The 19,770-nt window shown below is 36.6% G+C and overlaps 5 protein-coding genes and 1 long non-coding RNA gene across 11 annotated transcripts; 3 read left to right on the forward strand and 3 right to left on the reverse strand.

Annotated features, from left to right (window-relative positions):
* Nucleotides 1-67: 67 nt before the first annotated feature.
* LOC111497283 (phosphatidate cytidylyltransferase 2-like) lies at nucleotides 68-5,470 on the reverse strand. The gene is made up of 12 exons (XM_023148042.1): nucleotides 5,262-5,470; nucleotides 4,785-4,918; nucleotides 4,247-4,500; nucleotides 3,945-4,096; nucleotides 3,544-3,685; nucleotides 3,269-3,425; nucleotides 2,862-2,909; nucleotides 2,685-2,771; nucleotides 1,321-1,449; nucleotides 1,177-1,233; nucleotides 527-610; nucleotides 68-438 (listed from the first exon to the last, which is right to left on the reverse strand). Exons 2-12 carry the CDS (start codon nucleotides 4,857-4,859, stop codon nucleotides 355-357), a joined length of 1,269 nt encoding a protein of 422 aa, XP_023003810.1. The 5' UTR covers nucleotides 4,860-4,918; nucleotides 5,262-5,470; the 3' UTR covers nucleotides 68-354.
* Nucleotides 5,471-6,343: 873 nt separating this feature from the next.
* On the forward strand, nucleotides 6,344-10,827 carry LOC111497025 (fumarylacetoacetase-like). The gene is made up of 14 exons (XM_023147633.1): nucleotides 6,344-6,670; nucleotides 7,201-7,279; nucleotides 7,493-7,551; nucleotides 7,636-7,760; nucleotides 7,851-7,925; nucleotides 8,387-8,462; nucleotides 8,592-8,691; nucleotides 8,771-8,830; nucleotides 8,979-9,049; nucleotides 9,183-9,245; nucleotides 9,444-9,508; nucleotides 9,903-9,999; nucleotides 10,134-10,262; nucleotides 10,598-10,827. Exons 1-14 carry the CDS (start codon nucleotides 6,467-6,469, stop codon nucleotides 10,667-10,669), a joined length of 1,275 nt encoding a protein of 424 aa, XP_023003401.1. The 5' UTR covers nucleotides 6,344-6,466; the 3' UTR covers nucleotides 10,670-10,827.
* Nucleotides 10,828-10,944: 117 nt separating this feature from the next.
* Nucleotides 10,945-12,232, reverse strand: LOC111497026. Of its 3 annotated transcripts, none has more exons than XM_023147636.1 (4): nucleotides 11,740-12,232; nucleotides 11,469-11,662; nucleotides 11,302-11,353; nucleotides 10,945-11,183 (listed from the first exon to the last, which is right to left on the reverse strand). In XM_023147636.1, the coding sequence occupies exons 1-4, from the start codon at nucleotides 12,184-12,186 to the stop codon at nucleotides 11,076-11,078; spliced, it is 801 nt and encodes a 266-aa protein (XP_023003404.1). In that variant the 5' UTR covers nucleotides 12,187-12,232; the 3' UTR covers nucleotides 10,945-11,075. The 3 variants fall into 3 exon arrangements, with proteins under 3 accessions (XP_023003404.1, XP_023003403.1, XP_023003405.1); XM_023147635.1 differs by having other exon boundaries at nucleotides 10,945-11,189; nucleotides 11,740-12,230; XM_023147637.1 differs by having other exon boundaries at nucleotides 11,093-11,206; nucleotides 11,740-12,230.
* Nucleotides 12,233-12,965: 733 nt separating this feature from the next.
* LOC111497027 lies at nucleotides 12,966-16,090 on the reverse strand. Of its 4 annotated transcripts, XM_023147639.1 has the most exons (6): nucleotides 16,064-16,090; nucleotides 13,924-14,502; nucleotides 13,718-13,826; nucleotides 13,553-13,634; nucleotides 13,382-13,433; nucleotides 12,966-13,278 (listed from the first exon to the last, which is right to left on the reverse strand). In XM_023147639.1, the coding sequence occupies exons 2-6, from the start codon at nucleotides 14,500-14,502 to the stop codon at nucleotides 13,171-13,173; spliced, it is 930 nt and encodes a 309-aa protein (XP_023003407.1). In that variant the 5' UTR covers nucleotides 16,064-16,090; the 3' UTR covers nucleotides 12,966-13,170. The 4 variants fall into 4 exon arrangements, 3 of the variants coding, with proteins under 3 accessions (XP_023003407.1, XP_023003408.1, XP_023003406.1); XR_002720553.1 differs by lacking the exon at nucleotides 16,064-16,090 and having other exon boundaries at nucleotides 13,740-13,826; nucleotides 13,924-14,558; XM_023147640.1 differs by lacking the exon at nucleotides 16,064-16,090 and having other exon boundaries at nucleotides 12,966-13,301; nucleotides 13,924-14,562.
* LOC111497028 lies at nucleotides 13,216-13,465 on the forward strand. The gene is made up of 2 exons (XR_002720554.1): nucleotides 13,216-13,295; nucleotides 13,364-13,465. It is a non-coding gene; the product is annotated as an uncharacterized LOC111497028 (long non-coding RNA).
* Nucleotides 16,091-17,576: 1,486 nt separating the features above from the next.
* Nucleotides 17,577-18,678, forward strand: LOC111497224 (cytochrome c1-like). Its single transcript, XM_023147947.1, has 3 exons — nucleotides 17,577-17,719; nucleotides 17,969-18,100; nucleotides 18,214-18,678. Exons 1-3 carry the CDS (start codon nucleotides 17,705-17,707, stop codon nucleotides 18,511-18,513), a joined length of 447 nt encoding a protein of 148 aa, XP_023003715.1. The 5' UTR covers nucleotides 17,577-17,704; the 3' UTR covers nucleotides 18,514-18,678.
* The last annotated feature ends 1,092 nt before the right edge of the window (nucleotides 18,679-19,770 follow it).

Consider the following 19,770-nt stretch of genomic DNA (forward strand, 5'->3'; position numbering starts at 1 on the left):
TTGATTCTTCAATTTCATTTGTTTTATTTAACTTCTTATTTTAGTGAAGATTTAGCCCTGACTAGAATAGAAAAGACCCATTGCACAACTTTTAAAGTAATGGCTACAGCTGATAACTTTACTGTCTAAAATGGTTTCTTTTATACGATTGCATACTCTCTTCAACTAAAATAAAAGAATCATATAAGCCCTAAACAAATGATATAGTTATTGATTACACATCTAAGAAACAACTCGATTTTTCAGGCTATCCAGAAAGATTATTATTTATGACTAATCACTAAGGTACAATGTCCGAACTTTTTCTAAACAACGAGATAGATTGGAAGGCATCAGATTTTTATCTCTAAGCTTCTAACTAATCATCCGCTGTTGCAAGATTTGGCCCAGCTTCATGTAAAGAGCTGTCTGTTCCTCGAATGTGAGATTCACTAGTATCTATAAAGCAGCAATACACAGCATAGGTGATTCTCCAACAAAGGATAAGCTTTAGATCATAAACAGAAATGATGGAGCATAAGACTACCTGGTCGTAGATTGTGTCAACAGATATGCTCTGGGCCACAACAAAGGATTGATGAAATATGTAGGCGAATACAGCCATCACCATCTACATAAAGTATCATGCAAATATGACAGTGAACAAATGAGGGAAAGGGTAGCACTATCTGAATAAGTAACAAACAGAACTATTTTGATATGCGACACAAATATTCATACTATTAAACCAGCTAGAACCTCCCACAGGATAGAGGACAAAGTGCAAAACTACTCATTTTCGACTTCAAGGAGTAGGTTCCATATTAGAAATTGGAATCTTCGAACTAAAATGTTCCAATTCTAATAATAGCCACTGCATCAAGGGTTTAATTTCTACAAGATTTCGGTGGTTGGGACACAATCTTCGAAAATAATTTCATCAAACTTCAGTACTCCTAACCTTTAACGCTTTTTGAAGTAGAAATAATTTGAAATATAGTCGCAATTAAACTAAGAATCACTATCAAGTTCCAATTAGAGAACCTAATTGTAAAAGTCGTCCAAATGATTCATGCAATGCCTTAAATTAGAATGTATGAATCTATGGTTTCTTTTACAGATCTATTGTTGATCAAGAGTTTTGCATTAGGAAAATGAATTAAAACGCAGCAAAGTTCGGAATTCTCAGTGGCTCACCTGACAATCCATTCTATCTGTAATTCCACCATGTCCAGGAATACTATCACCAAAATCCTGAATCAAACAGAGAAATGATATAAGATAGATAATCTCAAAATAAAGACTTCACGAAACTACACGAGGACAGTATTAGGAATGGACCTTGACTTTGAAGGCTCTTTTAAAACCACTCGCAAAGAAGCCTCCAAAAGGAGCAATTATTGATGAAAATAAACCGAGACATAATGCATGTCCTTGAACTGGCAATATGCTTACCTTCTTCCATGGGAACTGAAAGAGAACACAGAAATGTGAGTTCCTCAGAGATTTGGAACAATTTCATGAAGTACTGTAAGCTAAACAATATTAGGAAGAAGGAAAAGAAGATAGATGAATGACAGATCAAGGGTGCCAAAAAGCCTCCCACAGCATCAAGAATCATGTTGACGAAAGATTCAATAAAAGCTATTAGTTAAGGTTTGATCTCTAACATAATAAATATTTGGCAGGAGAACGGTGAGAGCACCTACCTTAAAAAGTTGAAAAAAAAAATATATATTTATATATATATATATATCAGAATGATTCCCCTCCTACCGACCAAGTAAGGTGAGAATAGACAATTTTGTAAGGGCACAACAGAATTAGCTCTAATACCCATTGTTGAGTAAGCAACATCCACCTTTATCTCTCAATCTCTTGACTGGAAGCCCATTTCTTTATTTTGCTTTTCTAGGTTTTGCCAGTTTTTCTAGCTCTTTTTGGCTTGGGCATTATTTTTAATGTATTGTCCTCTTGTATTCTTTCGATTGTTCTCAACGGTTTTCTTCATAGTTACAGTCAATATGGGCTCATAATTTTTTGAAGATTTGCTCTTCCTCTCTTATGTAAAATTAAATGGGCGATGGAAAACAAATTAACGCCAATAACTTGCATAGAAAATCTCATAAGAGAAAAGCATATGACAAAATCTGGATAGAAATAATACTATACATATCTAAAAGATACACATCAGGCAGATATAATATTTTCGTATATACTCGGAACACTATAAATTGCATATATCCTACTCTCTTCTTGTCTCTATCCAACTCATCGAGGATCCCTCGGCAATTCTCACTTCTCCTGGTTCCTTTCTAAAGCCCAAATGGCTTTATGACGACTCTTTCTACTTCATTATGTAGCTCAAATGGCTCACACCTCTCAAGTAAAGCTTGAGTGACTCACAGGCTCACCTTACCCCACTACTCTCCTTTTGTTAGAGGTTTAAGTTATGGTCTGGTTGACCAATAATTCTAAGTTATAACAAATGTAAACTGAAAATTTTCAACCAAAAATAAACTGAAAAGTGATCAGAAATCAGCAATACAATATAGCCTCAGCTAAAGACTGGTCAAACACACACAGAATATAGATGCATACATTGGAGACAATTTTACTATACGATTAAAGGAAAGCCAGAAAAGAAGTGAAAGAAGAGATATACTATTCATATAAATAAGATTCAATTTATAGTCTTTACTGACCCAATCAGGAGTCCATCCTGGTAAAGTGAAAGATTCCGGCTTAAACAAAGGACCAGGATCACAGTGAAGCCAACCAGTTGATAAATCCTGAGCTCATTGAACCATACGACAGTAAGAGCTTCAAAATATGAAAAAGCCTCCTCAAAAGCAAGAAAGGCGGTTTTGCTAAACAATTACCGTTCTTGGACAAGTAAGCCACTGATAACGACCCATGACATTCGCAAGCTGAAAAACAAACAAATATATCATAACTTAGTTCCTCAAGTACAAATGTCTAACTGCATATTGTTATCAAGTAATCATTACTACAAGAAAATGACGGACAGACAGACGCGCATAACTTAGCCATCTCTTCAACTGCGCATTGCTACTAAGTAACCATTAAGACGGAAACCACCCACGACAGACAGACATGCACGACCTATGAGCTAGTTAAGCACTACTTTGGGCAATATCAAGCAATCCAGACCTGATCATAGTGTTTCATAATTGTGAAAATAGTTGAGTAACATCAGGCACGGGTTGACATAAGAAACTCAATAAATCCAGCGACGAAAATGGAAAGTAAGGAAAATTTTTCTTACACCAAAAGCAGATATCATAGTCAATATAGAGGCTCCTATAAATCCCTCCCAAGTTTTCTTTGGAGATAATTTGATCAATGGTGTTCTTCCAAAGAAGAACCCAACTATATAGGCAGCGATGTCATTGATAACAATAAGTGATGCTGGTAGAAGAAACCTGCAGAAATATTACTCATTCGTAAGGAAATAGTGAAATTCCAGGATAAACTTCAAGCCACATAAGATTTTATTCTCTTTAACAGAATTTTTTTTTCCCTGTGAGAAGGCTGAATTACCAGATGATTCCTTCAAAAATATTGGCTACTGTGAAAGAGGACTGTGTAAAAACGACAATTAGAATCATATGCGTCCATGCATACTGCCCAAATTGATATTTATACATCTTCTTCTTTAAAGTAAGAATGAACCACATAAAGCCTGAGCCCAACAAGAAGCGGAGAAATAATGAGGTAAAATGTTACAAAGTTGTCAAGAAAATTATAATTTCCAGACGATTGAAGAAACTAACATAATCAGGCAAACGAAAAATTCAGGAGTGAAAAAATTAATAGAAATTAAACCAAAAAAACATACAAAATTTCGCAAATTGCACACCACGAAATGATGTTGATTGCAATGGTTAAAAGTGTCAAGAAGGTGATACTTATCATAGGATCGCTACAAGAGGTTCACTAACCTGCAATATATAAAGAATAACAAATAACCATATGATACTTGATGAGACTGCTCACTAGCTGATATAAAAATTTATCCGAGGTGACAGTATTGACAAGCCGCTGACTCAAAATGCGACCATACACAAATAGCATTGCTGTGAAGAAGAAATGCCTGCACTTGAATTCTAACCAATTAGTAAATACAAAATGCAAGCTCCAACAAAAGGAAAAGTAAAGGCATGCTGCTCAGAATCAGAAGTAACAGGTAATGTAGGGACTAGAGGATATACCAAAGAAAATTTCAAGAAAAGCCTTGACATACCAATTTAACAGTCGAAACCCTGGTAGACGAGTATCCTCGCGAGCTTTCCTGAGTAGGTTGAACAGTTCCTTGGCCATGAAAACTTGAATAACCACAACCATAGCAGTAATATAGAGATGCCCAAAGTAGATTATTAGAGCAAAACCCCCAATCATCCAAATTGTTGAGTATGCACGGATTAACATCGATTTGTATTTGCTCCGGTCATCAACAAGTAAATTTCTTTCATTGGGTTTGCCATCCTCCGAAGTTACCTAAAAAATAAATTATTAAAATTAACATCGTAAATTTTCAATGTAAAGCAGTCAATATCCAATGCATAATTGCTGACACCTACAATGACAGCGAGTATAGCTAAAGATAGTACAAATGAGTACAGTGTTTGAAGTGACAGAAAGAACTGTAGCATGAAGCTGTTTATACAATTAGACATCCCTGTTATTACTACCACTAGAAATTTAACTACCGAAATACATTTCCAATTTAGCTATTCGTAGTAAAAATGGTACATATCGAAGAGAGAGATGAAATGACACACATCACTTGGGCGCCTCCGATGCCGAGTCCGGCCACCAGGCGTCGACGGACTATTGGTACTAATATCGTTCAGCATGATGAGAAGTGTACTTATCACAGGATCCTAAAAATCATTAGCAGCACAAGAACTGTTCCCTGAAACATAAATTCAAAACAAGACCATAAATCCAGGAATGAAAATATTGATTTCAACGAACATAGCAAGCTGATGCAAATAAACATGCTAGTCATTAAAACAGCTGAGTTCCGGAAAATCAGAGTTATGCAGTTCTCAGCTCGAGTCTTAGACATCCAAAAAGCTCGAATTCAAAAAAGCAACAAGAAACCGAATACTCGATAACATTTCCAATAAAGAAATTACTCCAAGCAAGCTATCAGTTCACTGCTAAGTACTAGAGATAAATCTAAGACGATTGAGTTTAGTACCAAACAGTTCGTTCTAAACCAAAGCAAAATTCAAAAAAGAAGTCGATAGTACCTGTAAATTCGAAGTGAAACAAGTATTATCCCCAGACAATTCCGAACCCCGGCAAAGCAAGTGCAGAAAATCGAATAGCGGGAGAGAAAAACAAAGGCGAGGCAGAAGAAAGCAGGAAATAAACACGAATAATTTGAGGAAGAAAAGGCATCGCAAATCGATTTCTTTTCTTGTACAAAGACGGTTGAAATTCGAATCCTAATTTCTTTTCTTTTCTTAATAATTATTTTTTTATGTTAATATCTCCCTCTGAGTTGACGGCATATGTTCGTCGTCCAGTGGCCGTTGGATCTTTCTAATCCTTACACGTGGCTTACTACCGTAGGCCTTTGTCCTTCGGCTGCCCCCCCGCTCGCAGCTTTTTAGCGGGTTTAAAAATTGGATTTTTAACGTGGGCTTTTTTATTTATTATTATTCTATTTCAAAGCTGAAAAGATTCCATTGAAGATTTCAAAATATTTCCTTCCAAAGTCCTTCCCAAATTGCAACCATTTGTCAAATATAAACTTCAAAGGATTAAATATTATTAATGCTTTTTTTTACCGATAATTCCATAAATACGACCTTTAGTCAATGTATTACATAAAAGAGATTATTCAGCTTTCATAATCTTTTTTTTTATTCATTTTTTAACAACTTTTAAAAAATAAAATTTAAGCTTTTTTAATTTAATTTTTAAAATATATATTAAAAATTGAGCTACTAATCTTAATTTAATCAATAAGGTTAATCTAATATTTTATAATTGGGTTGGATTGGAGTCGTTAATTAATAAATGATATTTAGACCGATAAAATTATATTCTAATAATTAAATATGTTTAAAAAAATAGTATAAACTTGGTTAAGGGTTGAAATTGCAGCCCTGTTTGAAGGTTAAAACCTGTATGTAATAAAATTAAAAGCATGAATAGAGAATTTACCCAACTGTAAATTATTTCTACCCTTGATTTGGCAACTACTTCGTACATTTATTAATAAAATCTATATGCGGTGAATACTGATCATACGATGTATGCTGCTGAAGTAATAAACTTAAAAAAGGAAATTTAATTAATTGAATTGGCCCCCTCTATCCTCCCTCCATAAAAGCACAGACAGAGTTGCAGTCCTCGCTCCATTTCATTTCATCGCTGCCGTTCCTCTCGAACTCTACTTCTTCCCCAAAATCATCGACTGTATACGCCATCGTCTTTTACCTGCAACATGGCTCTCAATTCTTTCATCGAAGTTCATCCGGATTCTCACTTCCCCATTCAAAACCTTCCCTACGGAGTATTCAAGTCTGGACCTGGTTCCGTTCAGCGACCTGGTGTGGCTATTGGCGAGTACGTGTTGGACCTCTCTGTAATCGCCTCCGCTGGCCTCTTCGAAGGGCCTCTCCTCAAGAATTCTGACTGTTTCCTTCAGGTATGGTGGTTAAAGATTAACAGTTTAATGGCGATCTTTAAATTGCGATATTCACCCTGCCGGCTCGTCTTTGTCGAGCATGTAAACGGAATCCAAGATTGAGATCAAGACTGTAGTCTAGTTTCTTTCTTTCTTGAAATGCCGGTCGATGGATATTGATCGCTCAACTTAGCAATTACTAACTCTACTGTCGTGGTTGGTGCGCGTAAATGTACGTTTAATTGCTCGTGTCGCCATGACTTGGTTTACTTGCATTTTCACGACTTCATTTTTCCATAAGTTTATCTTTGCTTTTCTTTTTCCTTTTTTTCCTGGCAAAATTGGCAGTGTTAAGAACCACTGATCTCCATAGTGGTACTATTTTATTCACTTTGCCTTTGCCTTTGCTTTGTGCTTTCCAAAAAGCCTTATACCAATGAAGATGTATTCCTTACTTATAAACACACCATCATTCCTGATCTATTTGTTTTTTTTCCAATTTCGGTGTAGCCTGATCTTTTTTTTTTTTTTCTTTTCCAACTTCGATGTAGCCTAATCTAAACAAGTTTCTGTCTCTGGGACGGCCTGCATGGAAGGAAGCTCGTGCGACGCTTCAAAAACTATTATCGTGTACGTTTTCTGTAAGTCTTATAATCAAGATCTTGATTCAATACGAGAAAAAAAGTTCCCGAGAATAAATTAGAATTATATTGGTAGGATGATGTATCAAGATTTCAGGTTTTACTATTTGTATGCTTATTGTTTCTTCATTTGAAGATAATGTTTCGCGTGTGTTTACATGCTTATCATACCAATGAAAGAACTCGTTTTCTCTTGGTGCAGCTACTGAACCAGCCTTGCGTGACAATGAAGCTTTAAGGTCAAGGTCACTTATTCCACTGGTAATAATGTGCAAAATTCAGAATGCTCAAATTTCCCATCAGATATCTGCCTATCTAATGTCAATAAGATGTTTACATTTCCAGAGTAGTGCAGAGATGGTTCTTCCTGTGGCAATTCAGGACTACACGGACTTCTTTTCTTCTATGCATCATGCAAAAAATTGCGGAGCTATATTTCGCGGTTCTCAAAACCCAATGCTTCCCAACTGGTTTGTGGATATTGAATGTGAAGCAATAACTCTTCAACGTCCCCTTTCCTTTTGTTCTGAAAGTTGAAAATCCTATGTTCATATATATAGGTTCCACATTCCAATTGCATATCATGGACGTGCATCATCCATTGTCATCTCAGGAACAGACATTGTTCGACCTCGGTACGCAAACTTTTTTGAGTTTCCCCTTATTTTGTTTGTTGAGTATGTAGTTTTTTCTTCTTCTTTTGTACGAGAGTTTAAAATGAGATAGAGATGCTTATCTATATGCCAATCTTTTTGAAACTTGACTGGGGTGGGGATGAATATAATGGCCTTGGATGTCATTCATTTATTTAATTAATGCCTCATCCTCTAATGATGTCAATCATACTCCTTATTAGATAAAAGAACTTTAGGTTCGATTATAATAGGCTTGTTTGTATTGTTGTCAGGGTTTGTTCTTGCTCTGATTCCTTATAACAGACTTTATAGGTTCAATCATACTTCTGCATCATTTTGTCCACTGGTTCAGTCAAATGTTCCCACTTGGTTATTGTTTTTTTGATACAATACTCCCTTCTTTCTAGTATGGGTTCATTCTTAGGTTGTTATCTTTAGACTTTTCTCATGCCCTTTTTCAGAGGCCAGAGCACCCCGGTCGAAACCTCTACACCAAATTTTGGTCCTTCTGCTAAGTTGGACTTCGAGCTGGAAATGGTTAGAGTTCTAAACTCAGATGCCTATGCATATTTTTTTACAAGATATTGGTAGTGTTACAGATCATGTTATGTTCTACTTATAGGTACAATTTTGACCTCTGACGTTAAATGTTAATGTTGCGTACAGGCTGCTGTTGTTGGTACAGGAAATAAATTGGGAAAGCCTGTGGATATAAATGAAGCAGAAAATCATATTTTTGGCCTGGTTCTGATGAATGATTGGAGTGGTAAGAATACTTAGCTTTGCTAATTTATAAGGTTCTGCTTGCTTGCTCGGTCAGTGTCTGATACTTCGTCTTTTCACAGCTAGAGACATTCAGGCATGGGAATATGTTCCTCTAGGGCCCTTTCTTGGGAAGAGTTTTGGTAAGTATAAAAATTTGTTTTTCCTTATCGTTTTTAGTTATAGAAGCTGAAGCTATAACTTGTACCTTTGTCTTTACTGTTAGAGATGGTATTTGCATTATTTTGGTTAGAATTCTTACCCTATTTTTCTATATGATGTCTGTTTTAGGTACTACTATATCCCCTTGGATTGTTACACTAGAAGCCCTAGAGCCTTTCATATGTGAGGCTCCCAAGCAGGTATTGAAACTCCATATCATCTGTGTGTGTGTGTGTGTTTTCCTAAATGAAAATTGTAACGCCATTTTTGCCCTGTTTGCATGTTCTGTGTAAAAGCTCTAACAGGTCGTATGATTTGTACTTTTTGTTGTAGGATCCACCTCCATTGCCATATCTAGCTGAAAAGACATCCAAGAACTATGACATCCCACTGGAGGTAATTAATTCATCTTTATTAATCATTATATAGCACTGTATCCCATGATTTTCTCTTATTACATTATTGACTATAATGTTTTCTAATAAAAACCAGCACTTTTTTTCTCCCTCTTTGCATTTTATATGTCTCGTTCTCTGAGCTATAGAGTTTGTTTTTGTGTTTGAGATCTTGATGAATTTTTCTTCCTACTTCAAGGTTCAAATTCGACCTGCTGGCCAACAAGATACACATGTGGTGACAAGAAGCAATTTTAAGCATTTGTAAGGAGGCATTAGTACTTTTTCAATGTCATTTATAAATACCGAGTGATGATCATTCCTTACCCCCTCTAAAAAACCATGGATAAGTGAATCTAGTTATACTTGTACCAAGCTGTGTCCTTTCATACACTTAGTCCAGGTGGCAGAGATGAAATCTAATTAGTCTGGGCAAGATGATTAAAGAAGCCTACAAGATTGCTCTGGATTTTTTAGCCATAACAAGCTCTAGCATGTTTCATATGCAGCAGTTCATTGACTCTTTTCATCGTAATTATTATGGATTTTTGGTTGGAGCGTGGTGTCTTGTATTTGCTTTCTCGATTCTTGATTTTTACTTTCAGCAATGTCTGTGGTACTTCTCTATCTTTCCTTTATTTACTCGTGGAATGTGTAGGTATTGGACGCTGGCTCAACAGCTTGCACACCATACTAGTAATGGCTGCAACTTGCAGCCAGGTGATCTCATGGGCAGTGGCACCATAAGTGGACCTGTACGACTTCTACTCATGATCCATGTTGCATTTTTTGCAATTCCATGAGTGTGTGTTTTCTTGTTTTAAATAATGTTTGTTTGGAATAGTCTTATAATTTTCGAGTTGTGTTCCCCACTTTGGTTTGAACACAGGAACAAGATTCTCTAGGCTGCTTGTTGGAGTTAACATGGAATGGGCAAAAGCCATTGGAGTTATTAAATGGGATATCTCGTAAATTTCTGGAAGATGGAGATGAAGTCATCTTCACTGGTCAATGCAAGGTTTATATTTTTATCAATTTTATCTTCTTTCCTGAGTTCTTAGCACATCGGAATTAGTAATTACTAGTGAGGTTTGTAGCAGTTTACAATCGTCCTATGTTCTTTGAATTTCCTACATTGACCATGGTACTTAAAATTTGCATCGAACGTTTACCAAGTAGGTCATTGTACGATAAAAATGTCCTGCTTAAGAAGAGGAACTACCTTCACCTAGAAATTATGAGGATTATTGAAAGGATTGTAAAATGAAAGTTTCATTTCGTTCTGATACCAATTGTTTCTTGTGTCATACATGATGCCTTCGACATATAATCTGGCATTTTATTTTATTGCAGGGAAATGGTTACACTGTTGGATTTGGGACATGCACTGGAAAGATTGTTCCTTCGCCTCCCTTGGAAGATTGATGGAGCCGTAGAGTTGGTAACTATCATTACCATCTTAAAACTGAGTAGATGTTTTTCTGTTGTAATAAAACCTGTGTAAGCTGTAGCATGCGGTAAACAACCTGGACTCATATGATCTAGAAATCAAGTGCGTTGAATGAAATATCTTACTTTTGCCAGTTTTCAAGTGCCTTTTTCTGCTAAATCCTAATGTCAAATGTTACTACCTCTAGTGTTTATTTGCTTATTTAAAAATATTTAATTACTATGCACGTTGAGTTTTATGTTGTGAAAAATTATAAAAAATCTAAAATGATTATTGAACGCAATGAAGCCCCGATACAAATGTATCATAATTGAAAGATTATAGTCAGCTCAAAAGGCAATTCTGAAACACTTTTTTAGTAGCCACCTCAAACGCCAGCCATTAACGAACAGAAAACTGGAAGAAGAAGAGCGAGAGAACAAAGAAGAAGAAGCCCAGATACAATGGTGCTGCTCGCCTCTTCTTTGGCGGCTCCAAATTCAAATCCTTCTGCTCCTAAGCATTTGCAGTTGCTAGGAGTAAGATCATTTCACACATATATATATATATTAACAAATAATCTAAGCCAAGAAGAAGTTAGATCTCCGGTACTGAACACTTCACTCACCTCTTCTATGGGCTTCCGCTGAACCGAAGCATCCATTATCCTCTCCATGTTACTGAATCCAATTCATTCGAAGAAAACAGAAAACGAAGAAAGTTTGAGTTTGCAAGTTGTTGAGAACTTGAAGAAGGTAAGGAATGGCAAGAGACTCAAGAAACAGTTTCCAATACCCAATAAGCAATTTTCCTACATAGATATGGTGAGACTGGATATCGATTCCCTTTCCCAGCGTCATCAGGGTTCTCTGCCACCCTAATTTCCATTTAACACCCGCCATCGATCCATTTTTTGTTGTTGGCTTCGCTGTGAATTTCAGGCTGTTTACGAAGGTCTTGGAGATATGAGAGAAGAATTCTAACACTGGCTGCAACACATACATAATAAACCATTATCAACAGAAGACGAAAACGAAAAAGAGGTAGATGGGATTTGTGAAATTACCAATATGGCTCGGAAGACTCGTATTGCAGGGATGGAATTGTAAGCATCGGGAAGTTCATCTGCTATTACCTCATACACCTGGTTCATGTTTTTGTTCTTGATCACCTCGTAAAGTTTGTGGACTCTTTTGAGAGTCTTGTCGTTGTCGTTGTCGTTGTCATCTTTTCCCGGCACCCAGCTTTTGTTGCTGCCATTGCATTTTACGCACAGATAGAGTTGATGCTTGGCAGCGGGCGGTGGGCAACGTCTGGTGTAAAGAGAGGCGGCGGAGTTGTAGTTGTTAGAGTTAGAGCTAGAGTTGGACGGGGAGATTGAAATGGGAAAATGGATGATGTTTGTTGAGGAAGAAAAAGCCATTGGAAAGGTGAAATGGCAGAAGATGAGGAAGGATTGAAGGCCATTGGAAAGAAGAGGATTCTCGTCTTGGAATGGACACAAAATTGCCATGGGAGATGATGCTTTCTTCCCCCCGTAGTGTTACAAACTTGGCCCCCACAAGGAAAGAACCTCCTTTTTCGTTATTTTCATTTAGTTGCAAGCAAGAATCTTGGTTGACAAACACAGTCTTATAGTCTTATCTCGTTAGGTATCGTCATCAGGTTCACGATTTTAAAATGAGGAAGATGTTTCCACACTCTTATAAGGAATGTTTATTCTCCTCTCCAACTTAGGTGGGATCTCACAATCTACCCTCCCTTCGCGCCCAATGTTCTCGTTGGAACACCATTCGGTGTCTAACTTTGATATCATTCGTAACAACCCAAAGTTCACACCTGGCAAATATGATAACATTTTAGATTGTTATGTATCACTCTCAACCTCACAATTTTAAAATGCCTCTACCATGGGGAGGGTCGGTTGTGTTACAAATTATATCTGTTAAGAATTACCATAAATGAAGAGGGTAGACTGTTACATATTATGTCTGATAAAAATGACCAAAACTGAAGCGGGAGAGAAATTTAGGTTGACTTTTTAGACCAATTGATTAAGATACAAATTTGTCCAATTTATAGAGGAAATTAAGTAATAAGTTTGGATTGGTTGGCTTTAACTCAACCAACTCCCAACAAATTTATTTTAAATTAAGTTGATTCAATTGTTTATATGTTTGAGTTTTCAAACCTCTCGCATATTTATTAAATTCATGAACTTCATACTATACTTCTAGTCAACCTATTGAATCGAGTGTTTATCCTAAGCATCGCTAACAAAATGTCGACGAATTGGCATAGTACGCTCACCAATCAAGTAAAATGTTAATGTAAATGACAAAGTGAACTTGCATTATACTTGAAACATCGTAGGTAGGTAGCTGAAAGGGCAATTTTGAAACAATAGGGTATAAATTTATGGGTGTATTTGAAATGCATAAGAAGTTGACTGTCCCTTCTTTCTTTGTTGGGCTCTGCAAATTATAGAACGCCGGCCCTACCGAACACAAAACTTGAAGAAGAAGAGCGAGAGAATGAGGAGGAAGAAACCCACATACAGCGCTGCAGCTCTCCTCTGTTTTATCGGCACCCAACTCCAATTCCTCTGTTCCCCACAAACTTGTAAGTCTAGGAAAGAGATGGGTTTTATATAAAATATAGAAAGAGTACCAAATGGAACGAGAAAGAAGGTGTGTAGGTTCATTCACCAGTGTTTTGGGCGCTAGGCGAAGAACAGGGCCTATTAGATTCTCCAAGTTGCTGAATCCAATTCATTCAGTTTCAAAGAAAAACGAAACAGAGAAGGATTTAGTTGGCGTCTATGGCAGAAAGCTCGCAGAGACGTTGAAAATGGAAACAAATAGATTGAATTCAAGTACCTAATAAGCAACTTTCCAACATAGCTTTGGTGGAAATGGATGCCGACACCATTATCCCACACCATCAGGGGTTTATGCCACCCTGCCATGACCAACAACCTTAAACCTCTCAAATTTCGGCTCTAAACTGAAATAAACTAAGAGATTTTAGTTTGGAGAATGTACCTACTCTCCATTTAACACCCACCGTCGATCCATCATTTGTTGGCTGCACTAAGAATATTATTCTTTTCTGTAAGGACTCGATGAAATTAGAGACGAAGTTCGGCTTTCTCTGCAAAATGAACCATTATCCAACAATTAGAGACAAGAAATTCAAACCCTCTGTTTTAAAGGTTTGTAAGGGAGGAGAGATGGGATGGTAAAATTACAGATTTGGGTTGGAAGGGAGCGAAGTGTTCGTTCTTTATGTCCTTGTAAAGTTTGTCGATTGTTTCAAAAGGGTCTTCTTTGTCCGGCTCGGCGTCACCGCCGTGACATTTTACGCTCAGAGAGGCTCGACGCTTGGCCGACGGCGCCGGCGATGGGCGGGGGTTATTGGTGGTGGGAAGAGAGGGGGCGTTGAGGATGTTGGAGTTTGAGATTGAGATGGGGAAATGGATGAAACTTGGTGCAGAAGAAAACGCCAAAGCCATTGGAATTTGGAAGGGTGAAATGGAGGTGATGGGTGATGAGGAAGTGAGAGAAATAGGGCGGCCATAGCCATAGCCATAGCCATGGGAGATGCCTTTCTCTTCCTTCCACCGTAAGGGTTCTGTAAGGAAGGAACTTGGGTGTTTGGTTTGGCTCTGCAAGCAAGAATCTTTGAACAGTGAAGACGGTGGCTTCCGACGCCCCAAACTTTCGGTTACTTTACGAAAATCACACCGTCGGGGCCTTCGGCCGCCACAGCCGACTGCCCTCCGTCGATATCTGCAAAATTCCGAATCCACGTAGACAACAAAGAACATCTAAAAGCTTAGATTCAACATTTCCAATAATATTCTTTAGCTAATGAAAATTTAGGGAAAAAAATGTTTTTTTTTTTTTGTTTTTTTTTGGGTGGAGTAATTAAGAATAGCTTAATATTTATTTAAAAGTAAAATTTTTATATGAATTTTCGGTGTCTTTTTCTCATTACAAATTGTGTAAAATAAATAAATAAATAACCTCAGTGCCACGTGGGAGCACCAAAATAATGATCGTTTTTTTTTAATTTTCCAAGCTGGACTTTCCTTTTGCCTACCTGATCTGACGTGGTTACATGCCGCGGATTACTTTTTATCACATTAAAAATTTAGATGCCCATACTTTATTACTTTTAGGGATTTAATTTCTTCTATCCACGTCATAACTTTTTCTTAAAAATATATAAAATGAACTTTGGAAACTTAAAATATACGAATTATATAGTTAGGCTCAGCTATTATTAACCATTTTTTTTAAGTTCTAATGATACTCTAAAATTTAAAAAAAAAAAAAAAAATTAAAAAATATTTTTATAGTTTGTTTGGATAGAAATTGTGTATTGAATTTCAAAAATAGTATTTAAAAAATATTCTTAAATTTGAAAAAATTCATTAATATTTTTTTAATTTTTTAAAGTTAAAAAATGCTTTTACCATTAATACTATATAACGTGAATATAGTCATATATAACTTTTATAAATTATTTCCAAACTTTTTAATATTAATTTTTTTAAAAAATTTATGAATATTTTTTAAACATTGTGGGTACCGATTTTTTTAAAAAAAAGTATAAAGTGTTTTTAAAATTTAAAAAAAGTTCAAAAAAATTAACGAAAATTTTGAAAACTCAATAATATTTTTTAAACCATTGGGAATGTTTTTCTTAGTTTCCGCATATCAAATTTACCTTCTCATATGAGTGAGTTGTGTTAAGGAATTCTTTCTTTAAAACTGATTATTGCTATTGATAATAAACCGTCTTTAAAACTTTTTTTTTTTTTTTTTTTTTTTTTTTTTTACAAAAGCAGTAACGGGTAAAAGAAGAAGAAGTTCTGTTTTCACGAATCCAATTGATAGATATGTATTTCAACTTGGCTGATCATCTAGAAAGATATCTGCCGGTTCAACCAGTGTTGGTTATTACAATATTCTCAAGTAAGACGGGTGGATATTTTTTTTATATAATAGGTAAAATTAAAAAGATATTTTTATTAATTTACTTTCAAATATAACCCACTTGGGCATAAATGTGGGGAGATGGTAATCCCCAAACAAGAGGAATAATTTCTGAACCATAATTCATAAATGGGGGGAACAAAAATATGAAATAAATAAATAAATAAAAAATGGTAACACACCACATGACTCGGCCTCTGCTTGATCAAAATAATTGAGGTTTATAACTGTTGACTTGACCAAGGGGTCCCACAATCACAATGTAATCTTTGGGAAAGTGGTCCACGTCATCAATGCCTACGTGCTACCCTAATCCCCTACATCCACTCACATTGTAACGCATTGTCTCCCACCATCACCATCCACACATCCCACCCATGCCCACACCGAATCTTATTTTTTCATAAAAAAAAATAATAATAATAATTTCAATTTTAATAGTAGGTTTGAAACATTTGTTTAAGGATAATAGTAAGTATTTTTTAAATACAGATAAAATTTATCGATAATTTCTATAATTTAGACATTTATTAATAAATGGAAATTTTTTAAAAAAAGCAAAACGCCAGAGAAGTATGTCGTTCCACGGAGGAATCTACACGTGGCGAAGAATATTGTAGTACAAGGGTGGGTCCCATGGGAAAGGCGATCACCGCCGTCCAGCTTTCAATCAGACTTTTCGATATTATAATAATTAATTAAAATAATATTAAATAATAATAGTAGAGAGAAGGCAAGGCCAATGCATGATGATGGCACGCATTTCCAGTGACCACTTGGCTTAATTCCAAACACCAAAATGTATTGAGATCCACATCTCTAATTCCCTCTTCTTTTATTTATTCTACTTTTTTACCGTCCCCAGTTTCACTTTTTTACTTCTTCAATTAATCCCAATTACAATTCATAATTATTTATTTAATAAACAAGAAAATGTGATGAGTAATGATGCTAGGCAATGGATTTAATATTACTTTAAAATTTGTGAGTTCCTATAGTTCTAAGAATTTGAACCCGACTAAGTGGGTCTCCATTTCAGATAATTTTAATCTTTCGAAATTCGATGCTTTTCATACACATTGAATTCAAGTCTAAAAAGTATTTTAACTCTTAAATATTATTTAAATATGAAATTTACTCTTATTTACTTTTTAATGTGATGCATCATTTTGATCTTATTTTATTATATTTAATAGATAAATAGATCTCACTACAAAATTTAACCAGGCGAGTAAGGCTGAAAGATTTGTATGTTGGAGAATATTGAAATGCGTGAGGTATGGCGTGGCAAATTAAATGGCGGGTAGCAAAGGTGGGGCCGGGGTCACGACCGTCCGACCTGGAAAGCAAATCCAGGTGGACCCCTTCCAAATCGGAAGGGCAGTTACATTCCCAAGCCCTGCCATGCCAGCACAACTTCTGTTTCATGGGGCCCATCTCTGTGCTCATTCAACGGTCAAGATCGCATTTGCTGGCCCCGTCTACACTTCAGCCACCGCCCTACGCCGAAAATTTTATGACTGAGGTGGCAGGGCATAAAAGTTTTATTTATCACCTTTACAGAATGGTATGATATTGTCTAATTATAAGTTTTAGTCACTTTATTTATAAACTCATAATCATTTCCTTAATTAATAGATATGAAATTCTTCTCTTGATATCGATGTCGATGTGTACCATCCTTTTCATGTTTGTTGCGTCACAAAAACACAATTTGTTAAGTGTATATGATTTTGTGTTTTAAAAGGAAAGTATGTAGAGGTGGACAAAGAATGTGGGGGTAAATGAGGTGGCAAAATGAGTAAAGAATTACGTGGAGTCCACATGGCTCTGTTTCCAGCAACCTTATTATATTTTATTGCAATCCAGCGTTTGTCATACACCTATATAAACCCTCTTTCTCTGTTTAATGCTTCAATCAACTCCTTCACTTCCCTCTCCATATTTTAGTTTACTCTAAGCTCATCTGTGCGTTTTCCTTTTTAATTCTCTTTCTTCACTTCCTTTGCTTCCTTTCACCTTTCTCAAATGGCCACCGTTGAGGTAATTCAAGCCTTGTGGGATTGATGCAGATCAAACCCTTTTGAAACCCTTTAAATTTCATATTATATAAATGTTTCTAACTGATCTTGCAATGTGGGATTTTCTGAGTTGGTTCGTGTTCTTCAAGCAAAAGAACAAAACAAACGAATGCCAGTGAATATTGTTTAACATGTTTTTTCTTGGATCATCGCAGCTTATAAGCCTACTTTTAGTTATGGATTGATCAATTATGCGATGTGGGTGTTGTAGGTTGATTCAGCCCCTGTAGTACTGCCAGTCGCAGAGGAGCCGGCAGTGGTCGTACCAGAGGAAAAGGCTGTAGAAGAGGCAGTAGCTGTAGCTGAAGAGCCTGCACAAGAACCAAAGGAAGAAGCTGTGGAGGCAAGCAAAAGAAAAAAAACAAAAAACAAAAAACAAAAAACAAAAAACAAATATTGATTTTCTTCCCATTTGGATTACAACTTATAATGAATTGTGCTATCTGGGTGTTGTAGGTTGAATCAACCCCCGTAGAATCGCCGGAGCCTGACGTAGCTGCAGTGCCAGAACCTGAGGAAAAGGGTGTAGAAGAGACAGTAGATGTAGCTGAAGGGTCTGTAGAAGAGGAAGCTGCCAGTGAAGCAGAGGCAGTGGACCCGGCAGCGGTGGCTGAGGTAGAGGAGAAAGAGGCGGAAGCACCGGCGGAGGCGGAAAAGGAGGAGGAGGTAGCAACAGAGGAAGAGGTGCAGGTGGAGAAAGAGGAGGGTGAAGCTGGAGCAGGGAAAGAGGAAGCTGCAGCACCAGCAGAGGAATGAATGAATGAATGAAGCAAATTCGGTTGAATGTTTCATTTGTTGTCTCAGTGTGAGGCAAAGTGATGAGGGTTGGGATATAGAATGGGTATTATGTTGTGTTTCACAGTCGCTACCTTTGGTTTGTTCTTTACCTTTCAATAAAAACATATTTTACTTTGTTCTAAATCTTTGTTCCCTAAGAACATAGCATGGTTTCGATGGTAACAAGACCTTACCATTAACTTAGTTTAGAGTATATTATTTAGATGATTGAACTCTTAATTCCTTCCTTTTCTCGCCCATGGCAGCTGTCAACCTATCTCCTTTCATCTTCTTTCTTCTACCCCTCTTCTTTATCTAGAACAACCCAGATCTGAAATGATTTCCCTTTTTAAAGAATATGGAGAGGAAGGAGAAGAAGAAAAGATGAAGATGAATGCAACAACAATGCCCACCAAGAGAGATAGGGGTAGGGGTATTGTTTTAGTTGAATTGGTAACCTAATCCAAAAAATTTCACAACGAAACCAACACAATCATCTAATTTTGTGTTGGGTTTGGGTTGTGAAACAATGGAGTGCCAAACGAAAAAGTCCGACGGAAGAGCACAGAGACAGTCGGCCCGACAAGAAATACAGAGACGAGGTTGAACAGAGAATTAGGAACTAAGAAGAGAATTTAACGGAGAAATAAAGAGGCAGGCGACGTTGGCATTTGACAATACACAAAGACGAGACGAGAGTGAGATGTGAGCTAAGAAGTCAAACGACAACACAGAAAGAACTGAGGGGTCGAACAACGAATGATGAAAACAAAATTGTGATGGTGTGTGAGACTGCAAGTACGAGAGACAAGACTTCATTTCACTTACCTAGTTTCATTGCATGAGATTGAGACAAAGTCTCGAACTCAGGATCAAAGAGCAAAGGGAGAGTAAAAGAGAGTAAATGCAAACGCATATGACTCCGGGACTTGAGCTACATGGGCTTGGGCCTATTTTTTTTTTTTTTTCAAAAACGATCCAATAATTTGAATATTGAACCCGAACTGAAAGTTTCAAAAAACGAACTCAACCCAAACCAAATCTAAGTTCCAAAAAACAAAAAGACAAACTCAACCCGAACCAAATCAAGTTCCAAAAAACAAACTCAACCCAAACCAAATTAGGTTCCAAAAAACGAACTCAACCCAAATCCAATATCTTTTTAAATCCAACCCAACTCTTATAATTCGGATCGAGTCGAATTGGATTTTCAAGTTAGCGGGTTGGATGTACACC

Source organism: Cucurbita maxima, unplaced genomic scaffold (assembly GCF_002738345.1).
Source record: "Cucurbita maxima cultivar Rimu unplaced genomic scaffold, Cmax_1.0 Cma_Scf00023, whole genome shotgun sequence".
Taxonomy (NCBI): Eukaryota; Viridiplantae; Streptophyta; class Magnoliopsida; order Cucurbitales; family Cucurbitaceae; genus Cucurbita; species Cucurbita maxima.